The sequence below is a fragment of the Pseudonaja textilis genome, chromosome 4 (assembly GCF_049901715.1).
Source record: "Pseudonaja textilis isolate UNSWEBS1 chromosome 4, rPseTex1.2, whole genome shotgun sequence".
Lineage (NCBI taxonomy): Eukaryota > Metazoa > Chordata > Lepidosauria > Squamata > Elapidae > Pseudonaja > Pseudonaja textilis.
In genome coordinates, this window is record NC_141993.1 from 93,259,522 (window position 1) to 93,275,997 (window position 16,476).

The following is a 16,476-nucleotide window of genomic DNA, read 5'->3' on the forward strand; positions in this document are numbered from 1 at the left end:
TGGGCTTCCTGCGGCATTCCTCTTGCTTTCACCTGTGTGCACACCTGATGCATGGGAGACACCTGCTGGGACTCCGCCCTCCTGTCATGCCTCTTGGGGCTGTGTCACCCACGGCCGGTCCTCACTTTGCTCCTGGCTGGCAGCTGGGTGGCACTGAGATTATGCAGAGCAGCCCCAGAGAGGGAAGCTGAGAAGAACCCAACGCAGCTGCAGCAGCTTCCGATGCGGCCCAGCACCATGGGGGCCCGGTGGTGCCTGCTGGGCATTTGGGTCTTCCTGTGTTTTGCCGTGCGGGAGAGCCCAGGGTAAGACGCTCCGTCTGCAAGGGGGGGCGGGGGGGGGGTCTGGTTAATGCTCAGCGGGAATCTCCGCTTCTTCCCTGAGAGCTGAAAGTCTTATATGATGTACAACTGGGAAGGTCTTGTCAGTTTCTCTCTCTTCTTCGGCTGGGAGGATGTGGGGATGCTGGCCATGGGGATCGCTCTTGCCTTGTCCCCACCAGGCGTGACCTTCCCGAGGGAAGCCAGCATCTGGGGGCTCCTCTCTGGGGTGTTAGCCGGGTTTATCTTCGGTGCTTTTCCCCCCCTCCCATTTTCCCACTGGAGCAAAACTCGGCTGTGTCTTCCGTCACTTGTCTGTCTTTGGCTAGCAAATTATATTACAGGTCTGTGTGTCTTTGTGTGTGTGAGAGAGAGAGAGACAAAGAGAAAGAGAGAGGAGGAAGAGAGGGAGAGAGAGAGAGGAAGAGAGAGAGGAAGAGAGACAGAGAGACAGAGAGAAGGGGAAAGAGAAACAGAGAGACAGAGAGAGGAAGAGAAAGAGGAAGAGCGGGGGGAAGAGACAGAAAGAGGAAGAGAGAGAGAGAAAGAGAGACAGAGACACAGAGAGAGAGGGAGAGAGAGAGAGGAAGAGAGACAGAGAGAGGATGAGAGAGAGAGAGAGAGGAAGAGAGAGGGAAAGAGGGAGGGAGAAGAAGAGAGAGAGGAAGAGAGACAGAGAAAGAGGGAGAGAGAGAAAGAGAGACAGAGACAGAAAGGGGGAGAGGGGGCAGAGGAGAGAGAGGAAGAGAGAGACAGAGACAGAGAGAGGAAGAGAGACAGAGACAGAAAGACAGGAGAGAGGTGGGGGGAGGGAGAGAGACAGAGAGAGGAAGAGAGAGAAACAGAGACAGAGAGAGAGAGGGAGGAAAAGAGAGAAGGAGAGGAAGAGAAAGATGAAGAGAGACAGAGAGAGAGGGAGAGAGAGGGAGAGAGACAGACAGAGAAAGGAAGAGAGATGGGGAGAGAGAGAGGAAGAGAGAGAGGAAGAGACACAGAAACGGAGACAGAGAGAGACAGAGAGAGAGAGAGGAAGAGAGAGAGGAAGAGAGACAGAGACAGAAAGACGGAGAGAGAGGAAGAGAGAGGGAGAGAGAGAGAGAGTCAGAGACAGAAAGACAGGGAGAGAGGAAGAGAGAGGGAAAGAGGGGGGGAGAGAGAAACAGAGACAGAGAGGGGAGGAAGAGAGAGATGAAGAGAGACAGAGAGACAGAGACAGAGAGACAGGAGAGTGGAGGGAGAGAGATGAGAGAGGACAGAGAGAGAGGGAGAGAGAGGGGGAGGAAGAGAGAAAAAGAGAGACAGAGAGAGGGTGGGAGAGAGAGGGGAGGAAGAGAGAAATGAAGAGAGACAGAGAGAGGGTGGGAGAGAGAGAAGAGAGAGAGAGAGACAGAGACAGAAAGACAGGGAGAGTGAGAGGGAGGGAGGGAGAGAGGAAGAAAGAGAGAGGAAGAGAGAGAGACAGAGAGAGGGAGAGAGAAAGGGAGAGGCAGAAAGGCAGACAGAGAAGAAGAGAGATAAGAGACAGAAAGAGAGAGAAGGGCAGAGACAGAGACAGAGAGACCATTCCTCTGAGCTGGGCAGCTGAAGGTCCCCCTAGGAAGGTCTCCTTGAAGGGGCAAAGCATCCTTGGCCACCATGAGGACCCTTCCCATAATAATGGGGTGAAGAGAGCCTGGCTGTGACTTCCTGGGGTCCCTTCCCTGCAGGGTGAGCGACCCATTTGTGCAATGTTGGGGAGGGTCGCCTGATCCAGTCTCTCCCCCCTGAAGCTTGTCTACTGGAATGCCTGGTGGTTTATGACTGCTCCAGTGTGTGTGTGTGTGTGTGTGGTGGGCTCACCTGATCCCCTTTTGCGGCCTTCTGACCAGTGACGTTGACGTGGAAGCCAGATTCCCTTATCAACCAACCGTCTTACTAACTTAACAGGAGTGATTCCTTTAATGCCTGGGGCAAGAAAGGTCGTAAAATGGAGCAAAATTCACTTCACGACTGTCTCGCTTAGTAGCGTAGATGTGAGGCTCCATTATGGTTGTATGTCAGGGACTACCTGAATGGGGGACAAGCTGTCCATGGGGCTTTGGCTGTTTCTGTCCACAGGCAGAGTTTCTTTGCCTTTGCCTGCACCCAGTTTTGGTCGCCAGGGTGTAAAACAGATGTTGAGACTCTGGAAAAAGTGCAGAGAAGAGCAACCAGGATGATGAGGGGACTGGAGGCTCAAACATACGATGGACGGTTGCAGGAACTGGGCCTGGCTAGTCTAGGGAAGAGAAGGACCAGGGGAGACAGGAGAGCATCTTCCAATAGTTGAGGGGCTGCCACAGAGAGGAGGAGGAAGGGGGTCAAGCTATCTTCTAAAGCACCTGAAGGCCAGGCAAGGAATAAATGAATGGAAACTGAACAAGGAGAGAGATTCAACTCTCCTTGGAAATAAGGTGGAACTAAGAAGGAATCTCCTAACAGGGAGGACAATTATTCAGTGGAACAATTTGCCTCCAGAAGTTGTGGATGCTGCATCACTGGAGGTTTTTAAGAAGAGCTCGGACAGCCATTTGTCTGAAGTGGTGTAGGGTTTCCTGCCTAAGCAGGGGGTTGGACTAGAAGACCTCCAGGGTCCCTTCCAACTCTGTTATTCTAACCTATTCTTTGGGGTGGGGGGTGGAGAGGAGGCGAGGAAGTGGAGAGCAGCAGAGGGAGGAGGGAGGGGTCACCTTTGCCCCGCGGCTTTTCTCCTGCTCCCAATTTCCTGGTTGCGGTTCCTCTGTGGGAAAAGCCCTTTGCCCCACCTGTGCCAACACCTTTGAGCTGCCAGCACCAAAGGTCAGCCTGTGATGCCAGGCCCTGGGGATGCCCTCCGTCTGCCCCACGGCTGCAGAGTCCACGAGACCGGGCTGGAGGAGGAAGCAGGGACCGTCAGGCCAGCGGGAGGAGGGGGGAGGGAGAGAGGGGGGAATTCTGGGGTCTCCAGTCCCTGACCTTCTTGAAGGGCTCCGGGCCCAGCGCCCCAGAGGGGGCTGGGTTGGCTTAATTACCCCAAAGAGGCATTTTCAAACATCAACTGGGCCATTTTTATTGTGAGAAAGACATTTCGCCTCTCACCCAAGAAGCTTCCTCGCTTCTGATGAGCCCACAGAATTTTGACTTGTCCGGATAATTCATCTGTTTTCTCCCCTGGAACTTCCTCAGTGTTACACACACATATATATATTTTAAATGCATTTCCTTATTGTCTATTGTGAGAGTCCGTTTGGTGTGGTGGTTAAGGCCCCAGGCTAGAAACCGGGAGACGGAGAGTTCTAGTCCTGCCTCTGGCACAAAGCCAGCCGCTTGAGCTTGGGCCGACCCCTCGCTCCCAGCCCTAAGAAGGAGACAATGGCAAACCCCTGCAAGCAGATGGCCCCCAAAACTGCAGGGACTTGTCCAGGCAACCTCTGAGAATTGGTCGCGGTTAAACGGAGGAAAATAATTATAATAGCTCTTCCTTTCTGCAACTTGAATGTCCTTTTTTCCCCCCATTTTGTATGCTAACCGCTTCCCTGGCTTATCTGCTGATTCAAAATGTATTGGTTTTTGCAAAAGTCGTGTTTCTTTGCAACCCGTTCATGGTCAGTTTCAACTGTGGTGCCATCTTGACCCTTTGACCATAAGCTGCCTCTTCTCGAGCCCCTTTCTGCTCTCTCAGGAGCCACCCAGCCATTTCCCAAGGCTTCCCCATCGCTCTCCTTTTCTCCCCAGGGCCTCCCCGACCCCTGGGCCCTGCTGGGCAGCCTCTAGGTGCTCCCTTTGCATCCTGGGGGAGAAGGGAGGAGGGGTCTTCTCTCCTCCAAGGCTTTTGAAGGCCTCCAAACACTCAGGGTCATCTCCTTCTCCACCAAGGCCACGGTGCCTCCCCCGTGGCCACAACGGCGTGGCCAGAGGCCGTGGGAGACATGGCCACCCTCTGCTTCTGCTCCCCAGGCCTGGAAGGGTCTTCTTCAGGGCGGGCCCCCAGTTATGAAGGGACTTGGTGGCTCAGGGGCTAAGACGCTCAGCTTGTCGATCAGGAAGGTTGGCAGTTCAGCGGTTCGAATCCCTAGCGCCGTGTCATGGAGTGAGCTCCCGCTCCTCATCCCAGCAGCTTCTGCCAAGCTGGCAGTTCGAAAGCACATAAAAAATGCAAGTAGAGAAATAGGGACCCCTTTGGTGGGAAGGTCACGGCACTCCGGGCACCTTCAGCATTTAGTCCTGCAGCCACACGACCACGGAGACGCCGCCTTTGGCTTTGTAATGGAGAGAAGCACTGCCCCCTAGAGTCGGAAACGACTAGCACGCATGTGAGTGGGGAACCTTTACCCTGATTAGAGAAGACATAGGAGAGAGAGAGAGAGCAGCATCAGGTCCCAGAAGCGTCCAGGGTGTGTTTGGGCCAACCTCACAGGAATGTTTTGGATAGTAAGGTGAGAGTTGGAAGGGACCCCTGGAGGTCTTCTAGCATTGCAGGCTGACTCTCACTGCCAACAGCCAGGAGTTCGACCCTGACTGGCTCAAGGTTGACTCGGACTTCCATCCTTCCGAGGTCATCAAAAGGAGGACCCAGATTGTTGGGGGCAATATGCAAATAATGCCGACACTGCATAATGCCCAGAAAATGCTGTAAAGCACTGTGGGGCAGTATATAAGTCTACATTCTATAGGTGCTATGGCTACTAATACCTGTAATTCAGGGGTGGGATTCTACCAGTTTGCACCTATTCGCTAGAACCGGTTGTTAACATTCTAAGCAGTTCGGAGAACCGGTTGTTAGAAGAAATTACAGGGCTAATCCTGTAAGGAAGGCAGGTGGGAAACATTCTGGTGTTGCTTACAGAAACTGCCTCTCCGTTAACCCTTATTACATTCTTGGCAGGACTAGACTTCCTGTCTCTGGAACTTCTCTGGATTTTTTTTCCTCCTCCTTTGCCGGTACTTTGCTTGTGTGGAGTGACCATTCAAAGTTACAATGGCACTGAAAAAGTGACTTATGACCATTTTTCACACTTACGACTATTGCAGCATCCCCACAGTCATGAGAGGCCAGGCGAGGAGATGCGTGCCTCAATGTGAGTGATATTGAGTTGGCCACACCCAGCCAGTCACATGACCACCAAGCCACACCCACCAACTAATCCACGCCCACAGAAGCAGTTGTTAAAAAATTTGAATCCCACCCCTGCTGTAAATCAATGCCTGTACAGCATCTGTATGCTGCATCAAATGAGCCCAACAGCTGTTCTCAAAGGCCTCTGAAGAATCGGTCAGAGAAGGAAAAGCTGCTCCCAGCCCCTGACTGATTTGGGGCCATCGGAGGGGCGCATGGCTCTCCTCACCCTCCTCACCCCAGAAGCCACCACCCCTTCTAGCACTCATGATGTGGCCTAGTTCAGTGGTGGCTAACCGGTGGGCTGGAGACCACTGGTGGCCTGTGAGAAAATTGTGGTGGTCCACAGAGAAATGTCTCCCCCAAAGCAATTAATCCAGGCTGTGCCGCCCACATGGCCCGCGGGAACACAAGGCTTGCATCACTTGCATTGCAAACAACATGAGGTAGTGAGGGGAGGGGGGAAAGGGTGGAGGGGGGGAACTTGCCCCAATCACCTCAAACACCTGGCCTGGCCATGGGGCTCCTTCTTTCCGCTTCTTCCTTCTGCTTGTGGCTGCATGCAAGGAAAGCAGCAGAAGTCTTTCTTTCTCTCCCCCAAACTCCGCCAGAAATGAGTCTTTGAGACCCTGCAAGGCCTCCTGCTCCAAGAGGCTGCGCCGGCACAAAAGACTCATTTCTGGTGGAGTTTGGGGGGAGAGAAAGAAAGATTTCTGCGGCTTCTGCTGCTTTCCTTGCATGAAGCCAAAAGTCTCTCTCTCTCTCTCTTCCTCCCTGAGAACAGAGCTGGAGACGGTATCCTGCAATCCCAAATGAAGAACCATTGATCGGTAGGAAAAAGGCGGTGGGGGGGATTTTTCTGCAGACTTTTTTTGGGATTTTCCCAGGGTTTCTGCTGCTTCTCTTTTTCTGTAGAGACCCTGGGAAAATCCCCCCCGAAAGTCTGCAGGAAAACTCCCCACCCCATTTTCCTACCTTTTATTTGGGATTGCGGGATACCGTTTCTCCCTCTCTCTTTCTCCCCGAGAATGGAGCCGGAAGGCAGATTGGGAATGTGGCTGCCTTGGAGGGTGTGGGTGTGTGTTGTGTGTGTAGGTGTGTGTGCGTTTGTGTGTGTGTGTATGTGACAGAGAGAGAGAGAGAGAGAATATCACCGCCAGCCCTCTGAGGTTAGATTGGATCTCTCTCTCTCTCTCTCTCTCTCTCTCCCTCTCCCACACCAACGTCAGCAAGCCACCGTCGATGAAAATTCATATTAGTGGCCCCTGGGATTTAAAATTATGAGTTTGGTGGTCCCTGAGGTCCAAAAGGTTGGCGACCCCTGGCCTAGTTGGGTCATGAAATGTAAGAAAACAGCCATGCTCAGAGAACCCCAAGGACCCCACAAGCACCCTCCTCCTCCTCCTCTTCTCCTTCCTCCTTCTCTCCTCCTCCTCCTCCTCTTCTTCTTTTTCTCCTCCTCCTTCTCCTCCTCTTCCTCTTCTTCCCTCTCCTCTTCCTTCTTCTTCCCTTCTCCTCCTCTCTCCTCCTCTTCTCCTCTTCTCTCCTCCTCTTCTCTCTCCTTCTTCCCCTCTCCTCCTCCTCCTTCTTCTTCTCTCTCCTCTTCTCCTCCTCTTCCTCCTCCTCCTTCTCTTTCTCTTCTTCTTCTCTTCCTCCTCTTCTTCCTCCTCTTCTCCTCCTCCTCCTCCTCTTCCTCCTCCTCTTCTTCTTCTTCTCCTCCTCCTCCTCCCTTCTTCTTATTTGGCCAAGTGTCTAACCACACTTGGCCAAATAAATCTATTCCCTATTTTAGTCTTAGTCTTAGTTTCTCAGTCTTAGTTTTCTATTCTCCTCTCACCTCGCCGCATATTATCTTTTTCTATCCCGTCCCCTCCCGTATCCTATACCCTCCCCTCTCCTCACAAAGCAGGATGCTGCAGTCCAAGGCCGGCTGGCTAGGGATGTGGTGCTCACACGGGTGAGGGCATTTACACAAAGCCCCTTCCGTCCCCTCCCCTCCCCCCCTCTCCTCCCCTCCCTGGAAGAGTCCAACCGGCAGTGATGTTGCTGTCCTTTGGGTCCCAGGGAAGGTGCGCTTCTTCCTCTTTGCGCGGGTGTGAATCCCTTTCTTCACAGTCCCCAGGGTCATTTCTCACATCATACCGACGGTGAACACTTTGCTCTCTTGCTGTGGCTCCCCCTCTATTTTCCCTTGGACCCCTCCCCCGCTCCGCCCACCATGGGCCGGTTGGCCCCTCTCGTGGGAAGGAGGTGGGCACAGGAGCCAGGCCTCAATTGTCCCCTCTTTGCTTGGCAGGAAAAAAGAAGGCAACTGGGCAGCCGGATTGGAGACTTGGACTCACGATACAGGTATAGCCCCCACCTCCTTCCTGCCAGATACCTTAAAGCAGCTTCCCTCCCTCCCAGCTCCGTGTCTCTCAAATACCTGGGAAACCCCTTCTCAGACTTCCGTGCCAGCCGATCAGCTGTGGATGATGGGGTTCCTTTTTCAAGGCTACCAAGTTGAGAGGGGCTGCTGGGAAGCATGTCTGCCTGTCCTGCACTGTGTTCCTCCTTCCCCATTCCAGGCTACCTGGCCAGCTGTGACTTCAACAACAACTCCTGGCCCTTTTGCGACTGGACCCAAACCTGTGGCACCAACCAAGGCACCTGGATCCGCACCAAGCACGATACGCCCACTCCTGGCACCGGCCCGAGTGGGGATTATCCGGATGGAAGTAAGTGCTCCGTAACTGCAATGGGCAAAGCCCCACCCCCATTCTCCCTGGCCCTTGGCCCCCTCCCTCCCTCGCTCAGTGCAGCTGGGGACCTCCGGATCTCTTTGGGCCTGCGAGTGGCTCCCAGGGCCACCGGAAGACTGGAGCAGGCTGGAAGGATTGGCAGGTTGACAGCAGGAGGTGGTCCTCACCAACCGTGCGTGGTCCCCACCTCCTCCAACTTGGCGTGCAGGCTTTGACCCAGTCTCTCTCCCAAGTCGCTGGGAGGGGGTAGAAACACTGGTGTTCCGAGGGCTGGATTCCAACTGCTCATAGACCCTTTCCACTCGTGGTCCTTGGCCAGGGATGATGGGACATGGAATCCCAAAGCAGATGGAGGGCCAGAGATCTCCCCATCCTTGGAAAGAGACATTCAAAGTCACAACTGCAAGGCCTTCTTTGATTGACGAAGGTGCCTCTTCTTCTCCCAGCATAGCTCCTGTCTCTCAGAGCCAGCAGAATCTGACTGAAAGATCTGGGGTCAAGAGAGAAAGGAGGTTGTCCTGCAAACTCTGCACCACCTGCCTTTGCCTCTTGCCCGTCAGGTGGCCCCGGGAGCCCAGGGCCCTTCCCAGAGGCCATCGCTGCCCCGTTCCCTCCATTGCGCCCAGCTGCTGACTAGCGATTTGGGTCCCAAATAGTCCTCCTGGGCTTCACTTCCAGCTGCACGGATTCTCGTGTTGTTTCTCCTTGACAAACGCTCACACCTAATCTAAGCATTGTCTACTCTGCCAACCCAATTTTACTTGACTGCACCACGGCCTGGATCTGAAATGATCGACATGGCCAGGTTTACACAACACTCCAGGCTGAAACACACTAAGTGGACAGACTGCGTGTTGTGTGCATCTTCCCCGTGGCTGCTTTTCTCTGTAGGGGCCTGAAATGGTGCAAAATGGGTCTTGGTCTCACCCTCCCCCTAATTTCAAGGACCAGAATTCCTTGACTCTTGAAGCCTGCAGCGACGCAGATGGATCTGGAGTCTGCAAGAGCTCCCAGCCCTCCTCGTAATGACGGTTTAGGAAGCCCCCCGCCCCATTTCCAGAAAGAACATCCCAAGGGGGCTTTTCTGAAAGGCAACTGGGTTTTCTTGCTTTTCTCTTTGAAAAGGTTTCGCTTCACATCCAAGAAACTTCTTCAGTTCTGACTGAATGACGTGGGATGGAAGGATTTATAGCAGGGGTCCCCAAAGTTGGCAACTTGAAGACTTGTGGACTTCAACTCCCAGAATAGCTGGCTGGAGAATTCTGGGAATTGAAGTCCACAAGTCTTAAAGTTGCCGAGTTTGGGGATCTCTGATTTATGGTCTGTAGACATCTGGTCCTGAGTACTTTGAAGGTCAGCTTTCCGAGAGTCATTGATACCACCTATCTCCCGTTTACAGTCCTTGCAGCAGTCCCAAGAAGGTGCCACACCTGTTTATTCTCTGATTCAGGTGACCCTGAGGGCACAGGTAAAACCCCAAGTGGCCTCAACAACTTCTCAGAGAGCTAACCACCAGCCCGCCAGGGTTAATGACCAGACTACTGCGAATAATATCAATCCTTCCATTCTCCACCAGTCAGCTAGAACTTCTTGGATGAGAAGTGAAATGTTTTCAAAGAAAAAAAACCAAGAAACTCCAGTTGCCTTTTGGGGCTAAAAACACGTTTGGGATGTTGTCACTTCCTAACGATTAGGCTTTGTTTGCGTATCCTATGATCGATGTGGTTTGCACGAAGCATGCACCACATGAGGCTGGCCCGGTCTCTTTGATCACACCCTAAAAGTAAACGTAAAGGTTCCCCTGGCACATCCATGCTAGCTCTTTGTTTCCGGCTCTGGCGGGCGCTACTCGTCTCCATTGCAAAGAGCCAGCGCTGTCCGAAGACGTCTCCGTGGTCCTGTGGCCTTCAGGACTAAACCCCAAAGGCAGACAGAGGAGCGTTGCTCCCTTCCCACCAAAGGGGTCCCTGTATGTCTACTTGCATTTTTGACATGCTTTCGAACTGCCAGGTTGGCAGAAGCTGCTGGGACAACGAACGGGAGCTCCCTCCATCATGCGGCACTGGGGATTCGGACTGCTGACCTTTCTGATTGACAAGCTCAGCGTCTTGGCCACCGAGCCGCCCTGTCCCCTTAGCACCCTTGATTTGGCTGGCCTGGGCCCTCATGTCTCTTGCTCCCTTGTTCCAGTAATTCCTGCTTCTTCTTGCAGGAGGGTACTTCATCTACCAGGAGGCCAGCAACCTGATTCCCTACGACCTCAACCGGCTGGAGAGCCCCCGGCTGCTGGGCTCTGGGGAAATCTGCATCGACTTCCGGTATCACATGTTTGGCTCCGAGGACTTCAATGAGCTGAAGGTGACCCTCTTGGGGGACCAGGGCGAGACTGGGCTGTGGAGCCGGAGGGGGAGCCAGAGCCCCGACTGGCAGCATGGACTCATCTCCGTCTACTTTGAGAAGGAGGCTCGCTTCCAGGTAACAGATTGGCAGCTCTTCCAGAATAGGCTGGACCAAAGGGTCCCCGTGTCTTCCGTCCGCTCCCCAAGTGGGGAGAGGAAGCCCCTCTGAGCCATTGAGGGCAGCCCCCGTCCCCATTTCCAGCAGCTGGCAGTCCAAGCCTGGCCCCTCCGGCAGCTGATAGGATCCTTAAGGCTAGGAGCTGCTGGCAAGCCGTGTGCAGCCGCTGCCAAAACAGCCGACCGTTCTAGGCTGGGGGCTGGAGGCTGGAGGCTAAAACCTATGAAGGGCCGTTCCAGGAATTGGGCAGGTCTAGTTTAATGAAGAGAAGGACTAGGAGTCTTCCAATATTTGAGGGGCTGCCACAGAAGAGAGGGGTCAGCCTCCTCTCCAAAGCATCCGAAGGCAGGATAAGAAGCAAGCGGTGAAACAAGTCCAGGAGAGGAGCAACCTGGAATTAAGGGAGGACTCTCACGACAGAAGTTGTGGGCGCTTCCTCACTGGAGCTTTTAAGGAAGAGAATCGACAGCCGTTGGTCCTGGGTGGCTTAAGGACTCCTGCCTTGGCCAGAGGAATGAATAGACTGCAAGGTCTTCAAGGTCCCTCCCAATGTTGTTCTTCTAACATCCTGACAAGGTTCACCTAGAACCAGGCTAGCCCCCTTCTAAAGCCACCCAGGGTGAGGGCCATCGTAAGACGCTGTCTGAAAATTCCTCCAAAATCTATTCGGTGCCGGGTTGTGGTATTTTACAGCGGGTGGCGTGGGTGGAATTCTTCACCTTCGCTGCAGAACAAGAGAAAACGCAAAAGAAACAAAGCATATTTTATATACCAAGCCAAATTAATGATCTGGAAAAGAGACATAATAGTAACGTTCGTATTCATTCATCGTAAGCCACCCTGAGTCCTCGACTGAGACGGATGGCTGTAGAAACTGAATGAGGGAAGGGTGGGGGGGTACCACGCTCTGGGTGTGAACTTAAAGAAAAACCTTCCCTTGCTCTGAGGTTCTAACACCTGGCAGTTTTTCCCTACCTGCAGCTGGGAGGATGGAGAGGGCAGTTGAGCCCAGGGGCCTCCTTCCTTCTGGCTCCTTCCTTGCTCTGACTGGGCGTTCTTTCCTCCTCGCAGGTGGCCTTTGATGCCATTCGGGGGTTGACCGAATTTGGGGACACAGCCGTGGACAATGTGGTGGTCAGGAGAGGGCCTTGCGGTAAGGGACTCCTTCTTCACCTCAGCTTTCCCACCCAAGAGGGCTTCCATGAAGTTGATCTCGGAGGGCAACATCAGAGGTCCTTTCCGAAGGGGCCCGAGCCTTCAAACCACAGCTGTCCCCCGAGGGACGCAGGAGGGGAGCCACCAAAAACGCCCCTCAGCCCTCGGGGAGATGTGAGGAGTCTTCCAGAGGCCAGAATACTCAGGGCTCCTCCTGCAGAATCCAGGCAGATGTTATTCTGGAGTATCTGTGGAGCTTCTCAGCCATCCAGGTCATGGTGGCCCCAAAGGTGCTTCACCAAAAGAGAACGGGGTTTTTTTCTTGGAAAACCTTTGGTTTCTCATCCGAGGAGCTTCTTCAGTTCTAATGTGGTTCTGAAGGAGTTGCAACTCTGTCTGATAATATCATTAGGACTCTTCTTCCCGTGAGCAAAGGCCAAAGGTTGAAGGTCACCTCAGGCAGGGGTTTTAAGACTTGTGGACTTCAACTCCCAGAGTCCCTCAGCCAGTAATTCTGGGAATTGGAGTCCAAGAGTCTCAAAGCGGCCAAGGTTGGAGACCCCTGACTTAAGATACTGGCCAGGTGACCCCATAAAAGGCAGCAAAGCAAGGGAGACATTTAATTAGACAGCATGACAGCGTCACCTACAGACCAGAAGCCTTTTCAGTCTCCAGGGCCAGAAATGGTTTTGAACAGTGGCCCCCAACCTTTTCTGTGCCACGGCCCAGTACCGGCATCACAAAATGATCCGCGGCCCGGTACCGGCATCAGCACGCATGACAAGGCAAGGAGAGCCGAGCGACCGGCCAGCCAGACCTCCCCCGCTTCTCCCCGCCACCTTCAACTCCTCCTTTGTACCTTTTTTGTGCTTTTTTTATCTCCTCCGCCATCGGGACGGCTCTTCGTTCGAAGCCGCCCCCCCACTTCGATGAAACTAAGGCACGAGGATTCCTTCAGGACCCAAACGCCGGTTTCCAACCGGAAAAGCTCATCCGGCAGCACTTTCTGCCGAAACAAGATGGCAGAGCCCAGCAAACCGGCGGCCCGATAGAAAATGATCCATGGACCGGTACCGGTCTGGGGCCCGGTGGTTGTGGGCCCCTGGTTTTGAAGACAAGGAGCAGCAGAGGTGGCCCAAAGGTGCTTTTTCCAAAAGGCAACTGGACATTCTTGGTTTTTTTTTTCCTTTTGAAATTTTTTTCTTCCAAAAAAGCAAAACATTTCAAAGAAAAAATAGCAGTAGCATTTAAACTTATATACCACTTCACAGGGCTTCACGGCCCTCTCTAAGTGGTTTACAGAGTCAGCCTTTTGCCCCCAAGCACCTGGGTCCTCAGTTTACCACCTTGGAAGGACGGAAGGCTGAGTCAACCTTGAGCTAATCAAGATCAAACTCCAGGCTGTGAGCAGAGCCAGCCTGCAATACTGCATTTGAACCCGTGGGCCATCACAGCTCTTTAAAAAAAACAAGGAAGTGGAGTTGTCTTTTGGAAAAGCACAATGGAGGCCAAGCAAATCTCAGCAGGGACAACTTTCTGATGTAACTTCAAGCAGCAGTTGAACGAATGGCTGCAAGTCAAGGATTTGCTGAAGGGAGCCGGACCTCCCGTGAATCTCCTGCCGACAAGAAGTGATCTGAGAACCCAGGGGGCCTTTTCCCTTCAGGTATCAGCCATTATGGGGTTTTTCAAGGGGGATGACAGCAGTGCCCCAAGTCACCCCATGGCTGATGAAAACCAGAACTCCTTGGCTTTAGCCAGCCTTCCTTGGCACACCCGCCCATTGGGCGGAGCACCACTCCCGATGACCCTCTGTGGACCCTGAAATCCACCAGACCAGGGGGCTCCAACTGTGGCCACTTTAAGGCTCGTGGAGTTCAGCTCCCAGCATTCCTCAGGGAGCTTTGCTGGCTGAGGAATTCTGGGAGTTGAAGTCCACCCATTGCTAAGGTTGGAGAGCCCTGCACCAGACAACCGGCTGCCTCTTCTTCCAGGGAGGTCTCTGTGCACAGCTGTCCTGGCTTCAGATGACGAGGGCGATTGACAGATCGACAGATTCTGTCACTGGACCTCACCCTGCCATTAATCAGCATAAGTTTAATAATCTCTTGCTTAAGTTGCAACCGGCTGTAACCAGTGATGGTGGCTGGATTTTTCTACCTGAGACAACTGCTGAAGTGTTTGATTGGGGAGTTAAATTTTAACCCCTGTAATATCTTCTAGATAAGCCTGGACAATTTCACAGAGCAGATCAAAGAATGGGGCTTCCTTCCCTGTCCTCTCAGCAAGTTGCTCACCATTTCCTGCACAGGCAATATTCTGCATTTAGTCCAAGTTCAACAGGTGACACCAATTTCCTGAGTCAGTTTGAAAAAAAACCAGGACACAGTTCTCACTAATAAAAGAGAATATTCATTGCTCAGACCTGATGACGTTACCAAATTTGGGTCATGAAAGATCTTCAAGAAAACAGCCAAGCTCAGAGAGCACCAAGGACTCCACAGTTGTCTTCCTCCTCCTCTCCTCCCCCCCCGAAAACCCCTCCCCCTTCTAGCACTGAAGATGTTGCCTAGTTGGGTCATGAAACGTCTGCAAGAAAACCACGAAGCTCAGAGAGCACCAAGGACCCCACTGTCCTTTTCTTCTTCTCCTCCTCCTCCTCCTCCTCCAAACCCCTTCCACTCCTCCTCCTCAGAGAGCCTGTCCTCCTCCTCCTCCTCCTCCTCCTCTCCTCTTCTCCTCCTCCCTCCTCCAAAAACCCCTTCAATCACTGAAGATGTTCCCTAGTTGGGTCATGAAACGTCTGCAAGAAAACCACGAAGCTCAGAAAGCACCAAGGACCCCACTGTCCTTTTCTTCTTCTCCTCCTTCTCCTCTTCCTCCTCCTCCTCCCCCTCCTCCAAACCCACTTCCTTCTAGCATTGATGATGTTCTCTAGTTGGGCCATGAAATGTGGATAAAAGGACCGCCAAGTTCAGAGAATACCAAGGACCCCAGAGTCCTTTTCCTCCTCCTCCTCCTCCTCTTCTTCTTCTCCTCCATTTTGCAACTCCTTCTCCTTTCTAGCACTGATGATAGTCGATGGAGAGTCTCCATCCTCCAGGTCCTGGTTCTCCCAAAGGTGCTTTTTTCAGGAGGCAACTGCGCTTTCTGGTTTTGTCTTTGAAGACGTTTCACTTCTCATCCCAGAAGCTTCTTCATCTCTGATGGATGGTGGGGAAGGGAAGGACTTATACTCCTTGCAGACCGCTGGCGTTTGCATCCTTTTACCGAGTCACTGGGTTCACTTGGGGTTTCCTCTGTGTCTCAGGGCCACCTGAGTGGTGCAAATGTTGTAGTCTGCAATTTTTTTTCCTTGGAAATCAATTCGTGCTCCCACACCATCCGAAGGGTGTTCATCTCAAAGTCCGGGGCTAAAAATCTATGGGGATTCTCAGTCATGCAGGTCATAGAGGGTGCAAGGTTCCCTCATCCTTTGCACCCATCCCTGGCTAAAGTGGAGAATGACTACGGGAGTGTTGATCCAAACTTGAACCCTTTCTTTTGTTCACCAGAACCGACACCGACACCCACGGAGCCCACTACGCCAGGTAATTCTGCCCCTCGACTTTATTTCAATGACAACGCTTGAAGGACATTCCTGAGACCCCCCAGTTTCCCAGGGATGGGCAAAATCTGGGGTCCAAAGGGTGTTTCCTCAATCCATGGGGCTGCCTTGCTAAGAACACACATGAATGACAATTGGAGGGTTGATCCTAACCTCGTTTCTTTTCTTTCTTCACCAGAGCCAACACCTCCACCTGCAGAGCAAACTGTCTCAGGTAAGAGGGTCCACCGGGAGAAGAACAGGCATATTCCTTTCTTTTTTGCCAAAGGTTTTCTTCCATTCTCACAAGACAATGGCCCAACTTCTCTTGGTATCAAAAGGTCATCAAACCCATCACCCTCATGGAGATTTGATAGGTACCAGGGGAATCATCCCCTTCGCCTGTGCTGGATGCAAACATGGTGCCAAGGAAAGGCCACGTAACTATTCCAGGCAGATGGCAAATAGCAAGCTGCCAGCTTTGTTCACAGGGCTGGAATAGACACCCCGTATTCCACAGGGACACAGGGATGAACTCCAACATCACTGAATTGTTCCACATCGAAAAGAGCTCTGCAAAAGAAGTGCATTCTCCTTTTATCATATTTTTCATTATGTTTTTCCCAGGACTCCTGTGCACAAGGAAGAAATGGTGCTTGTTAGCAGGGGTAGGAATAGCTACCAGATCAGGCAGCCCCAAACTTGTTTCTTCCTCTCAAAAGTGCATCCTCTGCTTATTCCCATTTCGAATGAGCTCACACCGGCCCGTGTCTGACCTCCCTTTCTTCTTTCCAGAATCCTGCCTGGTGTCAGGTGACCCTCATTATTACACTTTTGACAAGCTGACGCACCACTTCATGGGCAACTGCACCTATACCCTCTCCCAACTGTGTGACCGAAACAACTCTCTGCTCCCCTACTTCAATGTGGAAGCAAGCAACGAGCACCGAGGGGGCTACACACACGTCTCATACGTTGAGAGTGTTCACGTTGATGTCTTTGGTATCCGGGTCACCCTGGGAAAAGGAGGAAGAGTGACGGTAC

General features: G+C 52.7%; 2 protein-coding genes across 2 annotated transcripts in view; both read left to right on the forward strand.

The window, feature by feature from the left end:
* The first annotated feature begins 222 nt into the window (after window positions 1–222).
* On the forward strand, window positions 223–13,890 carry LOC148125956 (MAM domain-containing protein 2-like). Its single transcript, XM_087933797.1, has 6 exons — window positions 223–305; window positions 7,730–7,782; window positions 8,001–8,150; window positions 10,387–10,649; window positions 11,763–11,844; window positions 13,841–13,890. Exons 1-6 carry the CDS (start codon window positions 223–225, stop codon window positions 13,888–13,890), a joined length of 681 nt encoding a protein of 226 aa, XP_087789923.1.
* Window positions 13,891–15,285: 1,395 nt separating this feature from the next.
* LOC113450940 (IgGFc-binding protein-like) overlaps window positions 15,286–16,476 on the forward strand; it is a 74,550-nt gene continuing 73,359 nt past the window's right edge. Inside the window, 3 exon segments of the mRNA XM_087933798.1 lie at window positions 15,286–15,436; window positions 15,632–15,667; window positions 16,228–16,472. Of these exon segments, the coding sequence (XP_087789924.1) occupies window positions 15,286–15,436; window positions 15,632–15,667; window positions 16,228–16,472 (432 nt within the window).